The sequence below is a fragment of the Lucilia sericata genome, unplaced genomic scaffold (assembly GCF_015586225.1).
Source record: "Lucilia sericata isolate MDLA Ls3-8-SP2 unplaced genomic scaffold, ASM1558622v1 Contig000039F_arrow, whole genome shotgun sequence".
Classification (NCBI taxonomy): Eukaryota; Metazoa; Arthropoda; class Insecta; order Diptera; family Calliphoridae; genus Lucilia; species Lucilia sericata.
This window is the reverse complement of record NW_023994077.1, coordinates 385,176-400,565: the sequence shown is the minus strand read 5'-3', so window position 1 is coordinate 400,565 and position 15,390 is coordinate 385,176. Positions and strand designations below refer to the sequence as shown.

The window sequence follows — 15,390 nt, the reverse complement described above, 5'->3', positions numbered from 1 at the left end:
AATTAATATATTAAATATTAATTATTAAAAAATTGTTGTTTGTACTAAATTTTATTTAGATTTTCTTAAAAAAATATGTTGCTAAAACTATAAAATTTAAATAACTTTATTACATAAAATAATTAAAACATTTTTATTGAAAAATATCTATTTTATAAACTTAAAATTTGCCATAAATAATTCACAATAACATGAAAGAAGAAGATTTAGCCATGGCACGTTCTTTAGTGGCCGAAAGTCAAGAACAATCTTCTTCACCTGGAACCTCACCAGCACCACTAAGACGAACTCGTGTGCAGGATTTAATTGACAAACGAAATCAATTTAGGTAAGTTTATACTTTAAGGGATTTTGTAATTGAAAACAAATATTTTTTTTCTTTTGAAAACAATAAAATTTTGAAATTTTAAAAGATATCATATATAATGTTTTATTTTCATTTTCAATACACGTGAAAGGTGTCGAAACAATATTATATTTTTTGTATTTTATTTAAAGTTATTTTTAGCTTTGTTGTGGTTATTTTTAGTTAATTTATTTTTTTATGTTAATTTATCAAAGAGTTTCCTGTGGGAAATTTTAAAATAATTATGTACACATTACTGTATACATACGTACAAATGTACATACATACATATGTACGAATTTACTGCATACATACGTTGGTGGTTTTTTTATGAATGAAAAATGCCAAAAATTTACAAACATCTGCATATAAACAAAAGAAAGAGAGAGGAAAAAACCAAAATGCTCAGACAAAAACTTATACAAAAACAAATAATATTCAAAAAATTTCGTCATAGCGGAGTATTATTACAACCATGCTTTTAACTTAGTAATAAAGAAACAAAAACAATTAATTTATATTTTTTAATTAAAATTCATAATTTTACTATAAATTCCCTAAAAACTTAGTTAAAACTTTTAATTTAATTTAACTGTGAACATTTCAACGGTTTTATCACTCCATTAATGTATATGGCAACATTTGTTTCACATTTTTGTCTGGCATTACTGTTTTTAACAGTTTGTTTACCTTTTGCTTACTCAACACAGCAATACTGTTATTGCGAGAAAAATTAACAGTAGAGCTACCATATTCAACAAATACCATGTTTATAGACGTTGGAAATTTTATTTATTTATTTTAATCATTTGTTTTTAAATTTAAATTTATATTTGTGACAATTTTGATAGAGAAGCGTATTTAGAAACAGTTTTATTAGACAACTGACTTCTCGAGAGTATTTTCTTTTGAAAACTATTTCTTAAGACAGTTTCCTAAAATAAAAAGTTCTTGTTGTTTACTATATAGCATCTTCGTGAGTTTTAAACAGGAAATCGATTTGCTCAGATAGTTTGCTATAAGAATGATATCTTTAAGACCGTTTTCATTACATAAGTTTATTCTTGAGAGAATATTCTATAGAAGCAATTTTTTGTCACACTTTCTAGAGAAAGTTGTCCATTTATTAATTTTTGAAAATTGCTTTAGAATATTTCATTTTGTTTTCATTAGAAGATATGTGTTCTATAGAAAGGTTTCTTCTAAGTTTTCTTTAGAAAAGTTTCTTCAGAGAAAGATTTCTTACGAAGAGTTTATTCTGAAAGTTGTTTGGAGTTTTCTATAGATATGTTTCTTTTCTACAGGAAATTTTCTTTTTATGAATTTTTCTATAGTAAAGTTTTCTCTTAGATCATTTTTATTAAGAAATTTCTTCTCTAGGGAAAGTTTTTTATAGAAAAATTTTTTTATAATGTTTTCCCTTAAAAGGTTTATACGTGAAAATGTTTTCTATATCATAGATCTTTTCGACACTTGATACTACTACCTTAAGTCAATTTTCTATAGAACAATTACTTCCTGAGAACGTTTTCTAAAAAAAATTCATCTTTAGTAAGTTTTAATAATACTATTTATTAACTTTTCTAAGGAATAAAATAATCTTGGTTTCTCATTAAAGTTCGACTTGAGACTGTTATCTTTTAGAAAAATGTAAAATTTTAGTAGTATTACTACTTACTCTTATGTCATTTTCTAATAAAATCTTTTAATTATATAACTAAGTGGAAAGCTAAAAGTATTATCATATAAATTTTGTTATTTTCATGCCATTTCTGATATTATTTCATTCAAATTAACTGATTTTTGAACATTTTCATATAAAACTGTGTTTCAAGCGTTTTTATTATAACTTTCTATGTTAAATCGCCTCTGTTATTATGACATTTAAAAATTCTATATGGCATCCCTCTGACAGACAGCTGATACACATTCATTATTTTGTCTCTCTCACATTTAGTTGGTGTTGTATTTTTGTGTCTTTTTGTTATTTTTTCCTATCCTCGCGTATTAAAGTAAGAAAAAAGAAACTAGTTGAGGAATTTTTATTAAAAAAATAATAATTATTATAAAAATTAAACAATAAACTAAAAGTTTAACTACTTTGCATTAGTGGTAAATGCAATAAATTATAAAAAAAACTGAAATATTTAATAATAAAAATATTTCCAAAGTTAAAACTACTAGCACAAAATTTAATAGAAAAAGTGAAATTTTTTTCCAATTAACACAACAAAAGAGTTTTTTTTTTGGTCTTTTTGACAAGTGCTGCCGTGTAGAAGTAGTAAAAACTAAAGAGAACACTAAAGAGAAACAAATAAATAATAAAACAAAATTGTTTCTTGGAGAGTGTGTATGTGTGTGTGTGTGATTAGTGAGGTGCATTAAATTGGTCAAGTTGTGCTTTTTTATTGTATTACCAAATAACCCACTAAGAAATTGAACATTTTAATAAATTTTGTTTCAAAAACCATTAGCATTCCAAGCCAACAACAAGTAACACACAAAAGAAGTTAAACAAAATTATTTAATAATTAAAAAACAAGTTGTTTCACTAGTATCTCTGGTGGTTATCTACGTCAAACTTTTTTACGCCTTTTATTTGTTTATATCATATTGTAGAAAAATTTTATTAAATAATTTATCATTCGCTACAATCAATAAAGAGTGTTAAAGAATTAATACAAAAACAACAAACATGTCCAAATCACAAATAAATGGTTTGTTTAGCAGCAGCAGTAGTAGCGCCGGCAGCAGCAGCAGCAATAACAACAAAACTTTTACTGCCACCCATTCCACCCCCACTGGTGTTGTTGGTGTTACAGCCACAGCTGCTTTACAGTGTACACCTTCTACAACAAATGCTGCTGCTGTTGCGGCAAAAGATCATTTAAGTGTTAATCGCATAAATGCTGGTGGCAATGCCTCTTCGGCTCCGGGTCCTGGAGGAACAAATTCCTCGCCTGATGTGGAAGCTATGAGGGAATGGTGGTAAGTTTTCAAAAAGGCTATTTTTTAAAAACAATTTTTTTGACATTTTTCTATAGAAATTACAGTGTTTTCTATAACAAAAAACATTCTATTAAAGTTTACTATAAAAATGGTTCTTTTAGAGAAAATTTTCTACAAAAACGATTCTATAGAAAAGTTTCTTCTAGAGAAAGATTTCCATAGGAATGTTTCTTCTAGAGATAGATTTCTATAGAAAAGTATCTTCTAGAGAAAGATTTCTATAGAAAAGTTTCTTCTAGGGAAAGATTTCTATAGAAAAGTTTCTTCTAGAGAATAATTTCTATAGAAAAGATTCTTCTAGAGATAGATTTCTATAGAAAAGTTTCTTCTAGGGAAAGATTTCTATAGAAAAGTTTCTTCTAGGGAAAGATTTCTATACAAAAGAAATATATCTATAGAAAAGTTTCTTCTAGAGAAAAATTTCTATAGAAAACTTTTTTATAGAGAAAGATTTCTATACGAAAGTTTTTTATAGAAAAAAATTTCTATAGGAAAGTTTCTTCTAGAAAATGATTTCTATAGAAAAGTTTCTTCTGAAAGAAGTTCATTCTTCTTGAAAATTTTTTCTTTAGAAAAGAAGAAAAGTTTCTTCTGGAAGTTCATTCTTCTTGGATATGTTTTCTTTAGAAAGATTTCTTTAGAATGTTTTCTTTAGAGAATTTTCTTTAAAAACAATTCGCAGGAAGATTTCTTTGAAAAAGCTTCTTCAGAAAGTTCTCTTTTGAAAAAGTTTTCTTTCTTCTTGAGAAAGTTTATTTAGAAAAGTTTCTTCATACAGTTTTATTTAGAAAATATTCTTTATAAAGTCTTCTTCTTTAAAAAGTTTATTTTTTAGAGAATTTTCCTTAATTATTCTTCTTCTTGAGTATGTTTTCTTTAGAAAATTCTCTTTATGATTTATTCAGAAAAGCTTTTTTTAAAAAGTTTCTTCAGAATTTCTCCTTAAAAAAGTTTTTTCAGAATGTTTTCTTTAGAAAAGTTTCTTCAGAATGTTTTCTTTAGAAAAGTTTCTTCAGAAAGTTTTCATAAGAAAAGTTTTCTTTTTTTCTTTAGAAAAGTTTCCTAAGATTTTTTTTTAGAAAATTTCCTTCAGAAAAGTTTTCTATAGAAAAGTTTCTTAGGAAAGTTTTCTTTGAAAAAGTTTCTTCAGAAAGTTTTTTTTAAAGTTTCTTCAGAAAGTTTTCTTTAGAAAAATTTCATTGTAAAGTTTTCTTTAAAAAGTTTTCTTTTGAAAAGTGACTTCGGAAAGTTGTTTTCTTCAGAAATTTTCCTTTAGAAAAGTTTCTTCAGAAAAGTTTCTTTAGAAAGTTTTCTTTAAAAAAGTTCTTCAGAAAATGTTCATTAGAAAATTTTCTTCAGAAAGTTTTCTTTAGAAAAGTTTCTTCAAAAAGTTTTCTTTAGAAACTTTTTTAAGTTTCTTCTTTTGAGAAGTTTCTTCAGAAAGTTTTCTTAAGAAAAGTTTTTTTATAAAAGTTTTAATAGAAACGTTTTCTTTATAAAAGTTTCTATAGAAAAGTTTTTTTCAGAAAAAAAATTTTTTGGAAAAGTTTCTTCTTTATTAAAAATTTCAAATTTCTCTAGAAATAAAAATTTTACTAAAAATTCAAAATTTCATTAAAAATTCTAAATTTCACTAAAAATTTTAAATTTCACTAAAAATTTTAAATTTCACCAAATATTTAAAATTTCACTAAAACTTAAAAATTTTACAAAAAATTTAAAATTTCACTAAAAGTTCAAAATTTTACTAAAAAAACAAAATTTCACTAGAATTTAAAATTTCACTAAAAGATGGACTAAAATTTAATGTTTCACTACAAATTGAAATTGTCACTAAAAATAAAAATGTTTAATTCTGAATCCGAAAAAAAATGTTTTGCTGACACTCTCTGGTTTAATTATTTATTTCGACACACGTTTTTTTCAATGTTTTTTAACCAATTATGGTCAATAAACACAAATAAATCTTATCTTGGAAATGGAAAAAAAAGAACCATCATCATCACATCTACTAAACAAGTGGTGAGTGATGGTGGTGGTGTTATATTTCTAGCCTTTTGACTTCTTATCAGACAAAATTTAATAAAACTGATGTTGAGAATGTTAAAGTGTGAGTTTGAAGAGTAAAAAAAAAATTAATAAAAAGTAAACAAAAGAAAAACAAAAACAATAACTGAGACATGTATAAATCGAGTTATAATAAAAAAAAATAAAATTAATAAAATAACAACAAAACAAAAAAACTCGTATAAAAGTTAACGCTTGCGCAATTAAAATTATATTTTTTTACCGACAAAAGATCTGAATCTCTTCTTTATAATTTGTGTTTTTTTTTTTCAAAACGTTCGTCAGTCAATGTGTCATCTGTGTTGGGTACTAGTAAACAAGAGAGTAATGTGAAGGGAATGATTGTGAAATGAAAACAAAAATTACAATATAAACAATACAATTTCCCGCTTTTAAGTAGTTTATTTATAAATTTACTGCGGAACATATTAACGAGAGAATTTATTCATTAATTAAAAAAAAAATTATTATTTTATAAAAATTTAACTTCAAGTGTTGTAAAATATTTAACTCTAGTTGTTTAAAAAAAAAAATATTTTAAAATCATTCTGAAACTTAAGTGTCTTGAAGTGTTGCAACAAGTGTATGCTGTGATTCTTCTAAGTGTCAAATCTAAATTCTTTTCAATTAATCTTTAAAAACCTAGACCACTCGTGTCTGTTCCGCCTTTTAAGTGTTTCTCAACGTTTATGGAAAACATTTTAATAAAAATTGATCAATCAATAGAATTTAAATTAACGACAACTTCTATGGCCTTTTATTGTAAGTGATTTTTACTCTTTTTTTTCATTCTATCTATGAATCGTTTCATTCATACATATTCATTTCTCCTTTTTATATAGAATTTATTTAATTATTTATAAACATTTTGTGTTATTACGGCGGCATGTGTGCTGGCTTGCATTTTATTATTGATTATATAAAGCTGACATGAAACTTGTTTTTGTCAATCAAATTATAATTGAACGAAAAAAAAAATATATATTTATCTACTTAAAAAATCTGTAAATTAAATTGCATAAATGTGTCTTGTCTAATAAGCGTAGCATTGATAATTTCTTACGTTTGCTCAAGTTAGAATTGAACTGAATCATTTGGAATATTTTAGAATTTGAAAAAACTAAATTGTGCCTTTAAAGTCACGATTAGTTTTATGCGCCGTTTTATTTTCATGATTGTCTAGTTATTTCTGTTTCCCTCCATATTTTTCTTAAATTTATTCCTATTTCCGATATAGAATTGAAATATTTGCTTTTTAATATAAAACATAATGGCACCAACTATAAACATACTAAAACTGTCTTAGCCAAGAAGACACTTTTCTATATGAAAACTATCTTCCCTTAGAAGAAACTTTTCTATATGAAAACTATCTTCCTCAAGAAGACACTTTTCTATATGAAAACTATCTTCCTTAAGAAGAAACTTTTCTATAAGAAAACTGTCTTCCCCAAGAAGACTGTTTTCTATATGACAACTGTCTTCCACAAAAAGACACTTTTCTATATGAAAACTGTCTTCCCCAAGAATACACTTTTCTATATGAAAACTGTCTTCCCCAAGAAAACACTTTTCTAGACGAAAACTGTCTTCCCCAAGAAGACACTTTTCTATATAAAAATTCTCTTCCCCAAGAAGACATATTTCTATAAGAAAACTGTCTTCCCCAAGAAGACACTTTTCTATATGAAAACTGTTTTCCCCAAAAAGACTGTTTTCTATATGACAACTGCCTTCCACAAAAAGACACTTTTCTATATGAAAACTGTCTTCCCCAAGAAGTCACTTTTTTATATGAAAACTGTCTTCCCCAAGAAGACACTTTTCTATATGAAAACTGTCTTCACCAAGAAGACACTTTTCTATATGAAAACTATCTTCCCCAAGAAGACTCTTTTCTATACAAAATCTGTCTTCCCCAAAAATATACTTTTCTATACCAAAATCTGTCTTCCCCAAAAAGACACTTTTCTATACGAAATCTGTCTTCCCCAAGAAGACATATTTCTATATAAAAACTGTCTTCCTGAAGATGACATTTCTATACGAAAACTGTCTTCCCCAAGAAAACACTTCTATACAAAAACAGTATTCACCAAGAAGACACTTCTCTACGAAAACTGTCTTTCCCAAGAAGACACTTCTATACGAAAACTGTCTTCCCCATGAGGACACTTTGCTATACGAAAACTATATGAAAACTATCTTCTTTAAGAAGACTCTTTTCTATATGAAAACTATCTTCCCCAAGAAGACACTTTTTTATGTGAAAACTGTGTTCCCCAAGAAGACACTTTTCTATGTGAAAACTATCTTCCCAAAGAAGACACTTTTTTATATGAAAATTGTATTCCCCAAGAAGACACTTTTCTATATGAAAAGCTTCTGCTCCAAGAAGACGCTTTTCTATATAGAAGGTGTTTTCCCCAAGAAGAGACTTATCATTTTCTAAATCAACTTAGTTGGTTCTTTTACTCCCAAATAAAACTGCCAGAGTCTTACTCGTGCAGTGTTTTCTATTCAGTTTTATCTCCCCAATTGATTATGCACATTTTATGCTTGAGAAATTACAGTCACGTTTAAAGAAAAAGGTATCATTTTAATTCTAGAATATTTATAGATTAAATAGTACTCTGGTACAATCTAGCAATCACTCAGCTAGCTCGCCAGCCAATCATTCAGTCAGTTAGACAGTCTGCCAGGCAATCAAGCCAACAATCATGTTATTTTGTTTAATCAGCAGTCTTGAAGATCTTAGTAAAGAGGGGAGTTATGATCAATAGCGGTTTTATATTCTCTTTCGTCATAATTAAATCTAATTGCGGTTTTAGTTATTATTGCAATTATTTAGTCACTCTAATTAAATGCAATGTTATAGCTAATTTTTCTAGTTTAAGTTAAAAGTGTGGTGGATAATTGTTGCCGGGTTTAAAGTTTAACGTTTAGAATAGTAGTGGAACTTTTTCAGAAAAGTGAGCATCAGGTTTGACTAATAAAGTTGTATAATTTTTGGATATGAAATGAAAGACATTCTTCTAGGGAGGCACTTTTCTATCAAACATCTCATCCTAATAAAGAAAATATGTTTAAATTTTAATTTCAACATGTTTCATTCCATTTAGTTCCCTTTTCAATTTAAATCATTAACATGACTAGCCAACGTTTTTTTTTATTGATAAATAAAAAATTTAAAACTATTTAAACTATAAAAACATAATTTCCTCTTAATTTTAACGTTTGATAAGAAGTAAAAAAGATTTGCAAGACTTAACTGATAAAAATCTTTATTTCCATGCTTTTCGAACAGATATTTTAGCTTTAAGTAGTATAATTAACTTCTAAATTCCCTTGACAATAAGCTGCTTAAAAACATTTTAATAATAAAAACTAATTTTAATTTAAATGTTTTTATTATACTTTTAAAAACAATTTGTTTAAACATATTTTAGTACACAATAATTAAATATAAATTAAATCCATGGTTATAAAACAATAACAAAGTACAGCTATTAAAAAAAAATAATAATCTCAATTTTAAAAGAGAGTTTTTTACAAAAGAGATCATTTTTAACCAAGAAACTTTTAAAGAATCAGCTGTTAAATTTTAGATTTCTTTCTAAACAAATAACCTGGTTTAATCGTTAAAATGGTGGTTGTATTTAAATTATTTACTCGCTTTTAAGTACATATTTTACTCAATTATTAATTGAGTATACAATTTTTTATTGTTGATTTATTTTTATAAAAATTTAGCGATAAAATTTTATAGAAAATTATGTACAATAAAAATATCAGCAGTATGTGTGGGGCTCAGGGATGGGAATTTCAGTGCTATTATAATTGTATTTTCTAGACGAAAAATTTCCTTGCAAAGAAGTCACATTTTTATACGAAAACTGTCTTCCCAAAGAATACAATTTTCTCTGGTAAAACAGTCTTCCCAAAGAAGCCAATTTTCTATACTAAAACTGTCTTCCCAAAGATGACAGAAACTTTTCTATTCTAAAAACTGTCTTCCTAAAGAAGTCAGACACTTTTTTATATGAAAACTGTCTTCCCGAAGAAGTCAGTTTTCTATATGAAACCTGTCTTCCTCAAAGAACACATTTTTTATACGAAAACTGTTTCACTCAATAACACTGTCTTCCTCTAAGAAGACACTTCCCCAAGAAGACACTTTTCTATATGAAAACTGTCTTCCCCAAGAAGACACTTTTCTATATGAAAACTGTCTTCCCCAAGAAGACACTTTTCTATATGAAAACTGTCTTCCCCAAGAAGACACTTTTCTATATGAAAACTGTCTTCCCCAAGAAGACACTTTTCTATATGAAAACTGTCTTCCCAAGAAGACACTTTTCTATATGAAAACTGTCTTCCCCAAGAAGACACTTTTCTATATGAAAACTGTCTTCCCAAAGAAGACACTTTTCTATATGAAAACTGTCTTCCCCAAGAAGACACTTTTCTATATGAAAACTGTCTTCCCCAAGAAGACACTTTTCTATATTAAAACTGTCTTCCCCAAGAAGACACTTTTCTATACCAAAACTGTCTTCCCCAAGAAGACACTTTTCTATATGAAAACTGTCTCCCCATGAAGACACTTTTCTATATGAAAACTGTCTTCCCCAAGAAGACAATTTTCTATACTGTCTTCCCCAAGAAGACACTTTTGTATGTAAAAACTATCTTCCATGTGAAAACCGGGGAAAACGGTCTTCTATATGAAAACTGTCTTACCCAAGAAGACACTTTTCTATATGAAAACTGTCTTACCCAAGAAGACACTTTTCTATATGAAAACTGTCTTACCCAAGAAGACACTTTTCTATATGAAAACTGTCTTCCCCAAGAAGACACTTTTCTATGTGAAAACTGTCTTCCCCAAGAAGACACTTTTCTACGTGAAAACTATCTTCCAAAAGAATATACTTTATACTAGCTAATACACTAGTCCATAGACATTTCCATGCCTGATTTGTTTGCTAAAAGTGTTGATCAGCTGTTGTTTATTTATGATTGGCAGCACTTAACAGCATTTTAGTTTTTCTCTAACCAACACTTATTTTGAGCAAAAGAGAGCTTTTAAGTTGAGCTTGAGCAAAGAGTAAAAGAGCCTAAATATGAGACAGAGTTAAAAGAAAATTGACCGTTAAAAAAAACGTTTTGCATTTTATAATTTACATTAAAATTTACTAATGTTACAGTTGTTGTTGTGGTAGTTTGGGTTTAAGTTTTTGAGCCTTAGTTGCTTATTTCGCTATAAGGTTTTATGAGTTGTTTTTCTTTTGTACTTGTAAACTTAATTTTATTATTGTAGCTTTTTGCTAAAGCTGGGTTTTGTTTGATTTTTTGTTTATTCTGCTGCTATTTTATTTGTTTTTATTTTTTTATGATTATTTTTGTTGTGCTGTGTTGTAATTTGTGTTTTCTTCTATAGATTTTTTGTTATTGTGGCTGAAGTGCAAACTTTTGTTTTTAAAATACGAAAAAAAAAATGTTGAATCAGTTGGTCTTCGACACTTTGACTTACTGGTTGGTGGTTTTTACCATTTTTTAATAACTTTTTTTTGTTGTTTTGGTTTTATTTAAACCCCGTTTTTTTGGGTCTAGTCTAAAAAAAAATTCAAAAGAAATCGTGCGTCTAAATAAATAAATCGCGTGTTTTGTGTTTTTCGTTTAAAATCGTATTGTCGCTTATTTTTATTTTCGGTGTCTACTCGTTTTTTTCTCTTTTTCTATTTAAAATATTTTTTTTTGTAAACTAGTTGTTAGCATTTATTAACTTGGTTTAACAGAAAAAAATATGCATAAAAATGTTTATAAAGTAAAAACAACAAAAAATTCATATATAAACTGTTGTGTATACTTAATTTTTGTTTTCGTTTTGTTTTTGGCGGTTATTTAATATTTTAAAAACGTTATGTGGTCCGTACAAATAATTTTACGTTGAAATTTTATGTTTAAATTGACGGTTTTTTTGTATTAAACGAAAAAAATTTATTTGTTTATTTTGAAAAAAAGTGTTTACGTTTCGGTTTTATTAATAAAAAATTGTACTTAAAGTATTTTTAAAAAAAATTTTGTTTGGCTATAAATTTTTGCAAAAAATCTATATATATTTTTGTGTTTTTAAGTATATTAATGATCTTTTTTCTTGGCAAATTATTTGGGGTAAATAAAATATTAAAAAAAAAATAAAAATAAAAAAATGTGAATTTAATATTAAAAGATTCTTATGAAGTATTAGAAATAAAAATTTACATAATTTTTAACAAATTTGAGCTAAAACGCAACATCTGATTCCTAAAGATCATCGATGATCTGTCTTTGAAAAACTGACTAAGCTTGTAGAAAACTGTATTCTTGGGGAACATAGTTTTCGTATAGAAATGTGTCTTTTTGGGGAAGATAGTTTTCATGTAGAAAAGTGTCTTCTTTGAAGAAGATAGTTTTCGTATAGAAAAGTGTCTTCTTGGGGAAGACAGTTTTCATATAGAAAGTGTGTTCTTTGGGAAGACAGTTTTCGTTAAGAAAAGTGTCTTCTTGGGGAAGACAGTTTTCGTTAAGAAATGACAGTTTTCTTATAGAAACATGTCTTCTTTTGGAAGACAGTTTTCATATAGAAAAGTGTCTTCTTTGGGAAGACAGTTTTCTTATAGAAAAGCGTCTTCTTTGGGAAGATAGTTTTCTTATAGAAAAGCGTCTTCTTTGGGAAGACAGTTTTCTTATAGAAAAGCGTCTTCTTTGGGAAGACAGTTTTCAAATAGAAAAGTGTCTTCTTGGGAAAGACAGCTTGCTTACATATATAGAACAGTGTCTGCATGGGGAAGGCAGTTTTCGTGTAGAAAAGTGTCTTCTTGGGGAAGTTGGGCTTCTTATAGAAAAGTGTCTCCTTTGAGGAAGAAAGTTTTTGTATAGAAAAGTGTCTTCTTGGCGAGTTTTCGTTTAGAAAGTGTTCATCGTGAAAAGTGTCTTCTTGGGGAAGACAGTTTTTTATAGAAAAGTGTCTTTCGGACGTTAGTTTTCTTATAGAAAATAGTCTTCATTGGGTCTTTAGTTAGAGAAGTTAGTTTTGGTATAGAATAGTGGTCTTTGAAAGACAGTTTTGTTAAAGAAAAGTGTCTTCTTAGGCAAGACAGTTATAGCATAGAAAAGTGTCTTCTATGGCAAGTTAGTTTTCGTATAAAAAAGTGTCTTCTTGGGGAAACAAGATTTCGTTCGAACTGCACTAAATGTCAAATTTTCTTTTGTCTATATTTCTCTCACTCATACTCTCTGCAATACCCCTTGAAACGCCCGCATTAGTCATCAATTTGTTTTATCTTAACAAAAATCAAACGTGACAAGTAAATTACAACACTTAATTAAATAAATTTACAAAAAGAAAAGCTTTCTCTTTTTCCCTATATAAAACTGAAGTTTAGGCCCTAAACAAAAGCGAAAGAAGAAGAGGAAGACATTAAAAACAAAAAAAAAAAAAAAAAAACAAAATATAAACAAAAAGTTAAACAGACCTAAACAAATTATCATTTAATGTTCTTTAAAAAGAGACAGACAGACCCCAACAAAAAAAACTATTGATGGTCAATAACAATCAATACCGTTACTACCAATTAAAGTTGACATAATTTCACATACTAATACAACAACTACAAAAAGACAACAAACTCCAGGGCCAAAACAAAAGCGAAAAAAAAAACACAAAATTCCCTTTCATTGAAAAAAAAAACAACAACAAAACTGTTTCAATTCCTTAACATTCCTCTCAGTGTTATTATATTACAATCAATATTTAATGATCATTAGTAACTTAACTTAAGAGTAACGCATGTTGAATTTATTACCAAGTGGTGACAAACTCGTAAATTATACGTAGAGGTGGTTAACTGCTTGAATGGCGCTTAAATTTATATATTTATGTCCCCATAACTAGAAACCTACTAAACCATTTTCCTATATTAGTTACTAGCATGTAAACTGTATACTAAGTATTTCAATTATTGCTCAATTGACCAAGTTTTTCTGTTACCAACTTGCTTGGCTTTAGTTATGGTCAAAAGAGTCAGGGGTGTTACAATTACTTACAGAACTTGTTTCTACTTATTTCTGTTTGAAAATACGTAATAGTTTTTCTTTGTATCTTAGACTAAATTCTTTATACAATTTTCTTGTTTTTCCTTTAAAATAAACAAACAAATTTCTTTGTTTATTTTATTGGTAAATTTTCTATAAGTTTTTATTGCTTTACTTTGCCTTTTTTTGCTAATTATTTAATTAATTTGCCTTTTCTTTACAACAATTTTCTTTTTAATAATGCGTCATATCTGTATGCTCAATTTTCTTATTTAATCTTTTGTTATTGATTTATTGCCATTGACTTGAAAATTTATTTATTTCTTTTGTTTTTTTTTTTATAAAATTTTCTTTAATAAATTCACAAGGATTTATTTGTTTTTCCTTTGTGTCTAATAGTAAAGATTTCCGTTAAAATTATGATTTTAATTTTAAGGCAATAATAATGAATTTCCGTGTAATTTACAAATTGTTTTTTCTTTAACAATAAAACAAAGTAATAAATTATTTTTAAAGGGGAATTACAGCTTGAGAATTTTTTCATTAATTCTAGATATTTTATTCAAGTTATTTTTTTGTAAAAAAACATCACGTTTTATGTAATAAATCAATCTCCAGACAGCTGATGATATTCAAATAATTTTGTTAAACAAAATTTCCGCTAAAAAAAACATTTTTAACAAAATATGAAATATTGAAAGGACAGTTTTCATATAGAAAAGTGTCTTCTTAAAGAAGACAGTGTCTTCTTTGGGACAGTTTTCATATAGAAAAGTGTCTTCTTTAGGAAGGCAGTTTTCGTATAGAAAAGTGTCTTCTTGGGGAATATAGTTTTCGTATAGAAAAATGTCTTCTTGGGGAAGATTGTTTTCGTATAGAAAAGTGTCTTCTTGGGGAAGACAGTTTTCGTATAGAAAAGTGTCTTCTTGGGGAAGACAGTTTTCTTATAGAAAAGTGTCTTCTTGGGAAAGACAGTTTGCGTATAGAAAAGTGTCTTCTTGGGGAAGACAGTTTTCGTATAGAAAAGTGTCTTCTTGGGGAAGACAGTTTTCGTTTAGAAAAGTGTCTTCTTGGGGAAGACAGTTTTCGTTTAGAAAAGTGTCTTCTTTAGGACAGTTTTTGTATATAAAAGTATCTTCTTTGGGAAGACAGTTATCGTATAGAAAAGTATCTTCTTGGCGAAGACAGTTTTCGTTTAGAAAAGTGTCTTCTTTGGGATGTGTCTTCTTATCAAAACGTTTCTTCTGACGTCGTTGAATGGAAAACAAGTAATTAAGTAATTAGTTTTTAATTTTTTAAATTATAAAGAATATTCTGAAATCTCCTACACCTGTTAGAATTCTCAATAATTTTCGTTGACATTTAATTTTTCTTTTAGAAAATTTGCAATTATTTGAAATATTAAATATATTTTATATATGTACATATTTTTCTGTATATGTTTGCAAATATTTGTATAATATAATGTTCTTAACATTTAACAATGAGGTTTTTCCATGGCTATTTAAATTTCAAATTAATGTCAAGTATAAAATAATTTACACAAAAATCATACCACCAGCCAAGAGCACTAGTAAATAATATATACGTGCTAAACCTTCTAACAAAAAAAACTTAAGTTACCAACTACATGTGTACTAAACTACTGTACTAAAAAAAGTACCAAAACATTTACTTACTACTTAATAAGTACTAAATGTATATTATCTGCATAAAGATTAGTTTTATTTATCCACATGTGTCTAAGACTTGGATTCTAAGTCCATAAAAAAGTTTACAACAATGTCATTATGTATTATTTTCAAAAAGGGGTAAAGGGGAAAAGACTTATGGGCCCTTATAAAGAAATTGTCATTTTTTATTTCTGCTCTAATTCTTGCAGAAATCTG

At 27.2% G+C, this 15,390-nt stretch overlaps 1 protein-coding gene across 5 annotated transcripts in view; it reads left to right on the top strand.

Moving 5' to 3' along the window:
- The first annotated feature begins 214 nt into the window (after positions 1-214).
- Positions 215-15,390, top strand: part of LOC119613220 (NAD kinase-like) — a 30,914-nt gene continuing 15,738 nt past the window's right edge. Inside the window, exon 1 of one of the 5 annotated variants that reach the window (XM_037969214.1) lies at positions 215-328. Coding sequence is in view for 1 of the 5 variants with exons in the window: in XM_037969196.1 (XP_037825124.1) it covers positions 3,042-3,334 (293 nt within the window). In the remaining 4 variants the exon portion in view is untranslated. Of the gene's footprint in view, positions 329-2,301; positions 3,335-5,825; positions 6,185-10,932; positions 11,253-15,390 lie in introns of those variants that run through there. The other 4 variants (XM_037969196.1, XM_037969233.1, XM_037969186.1 and 1 more) reach the window with 4 other exon arrangements.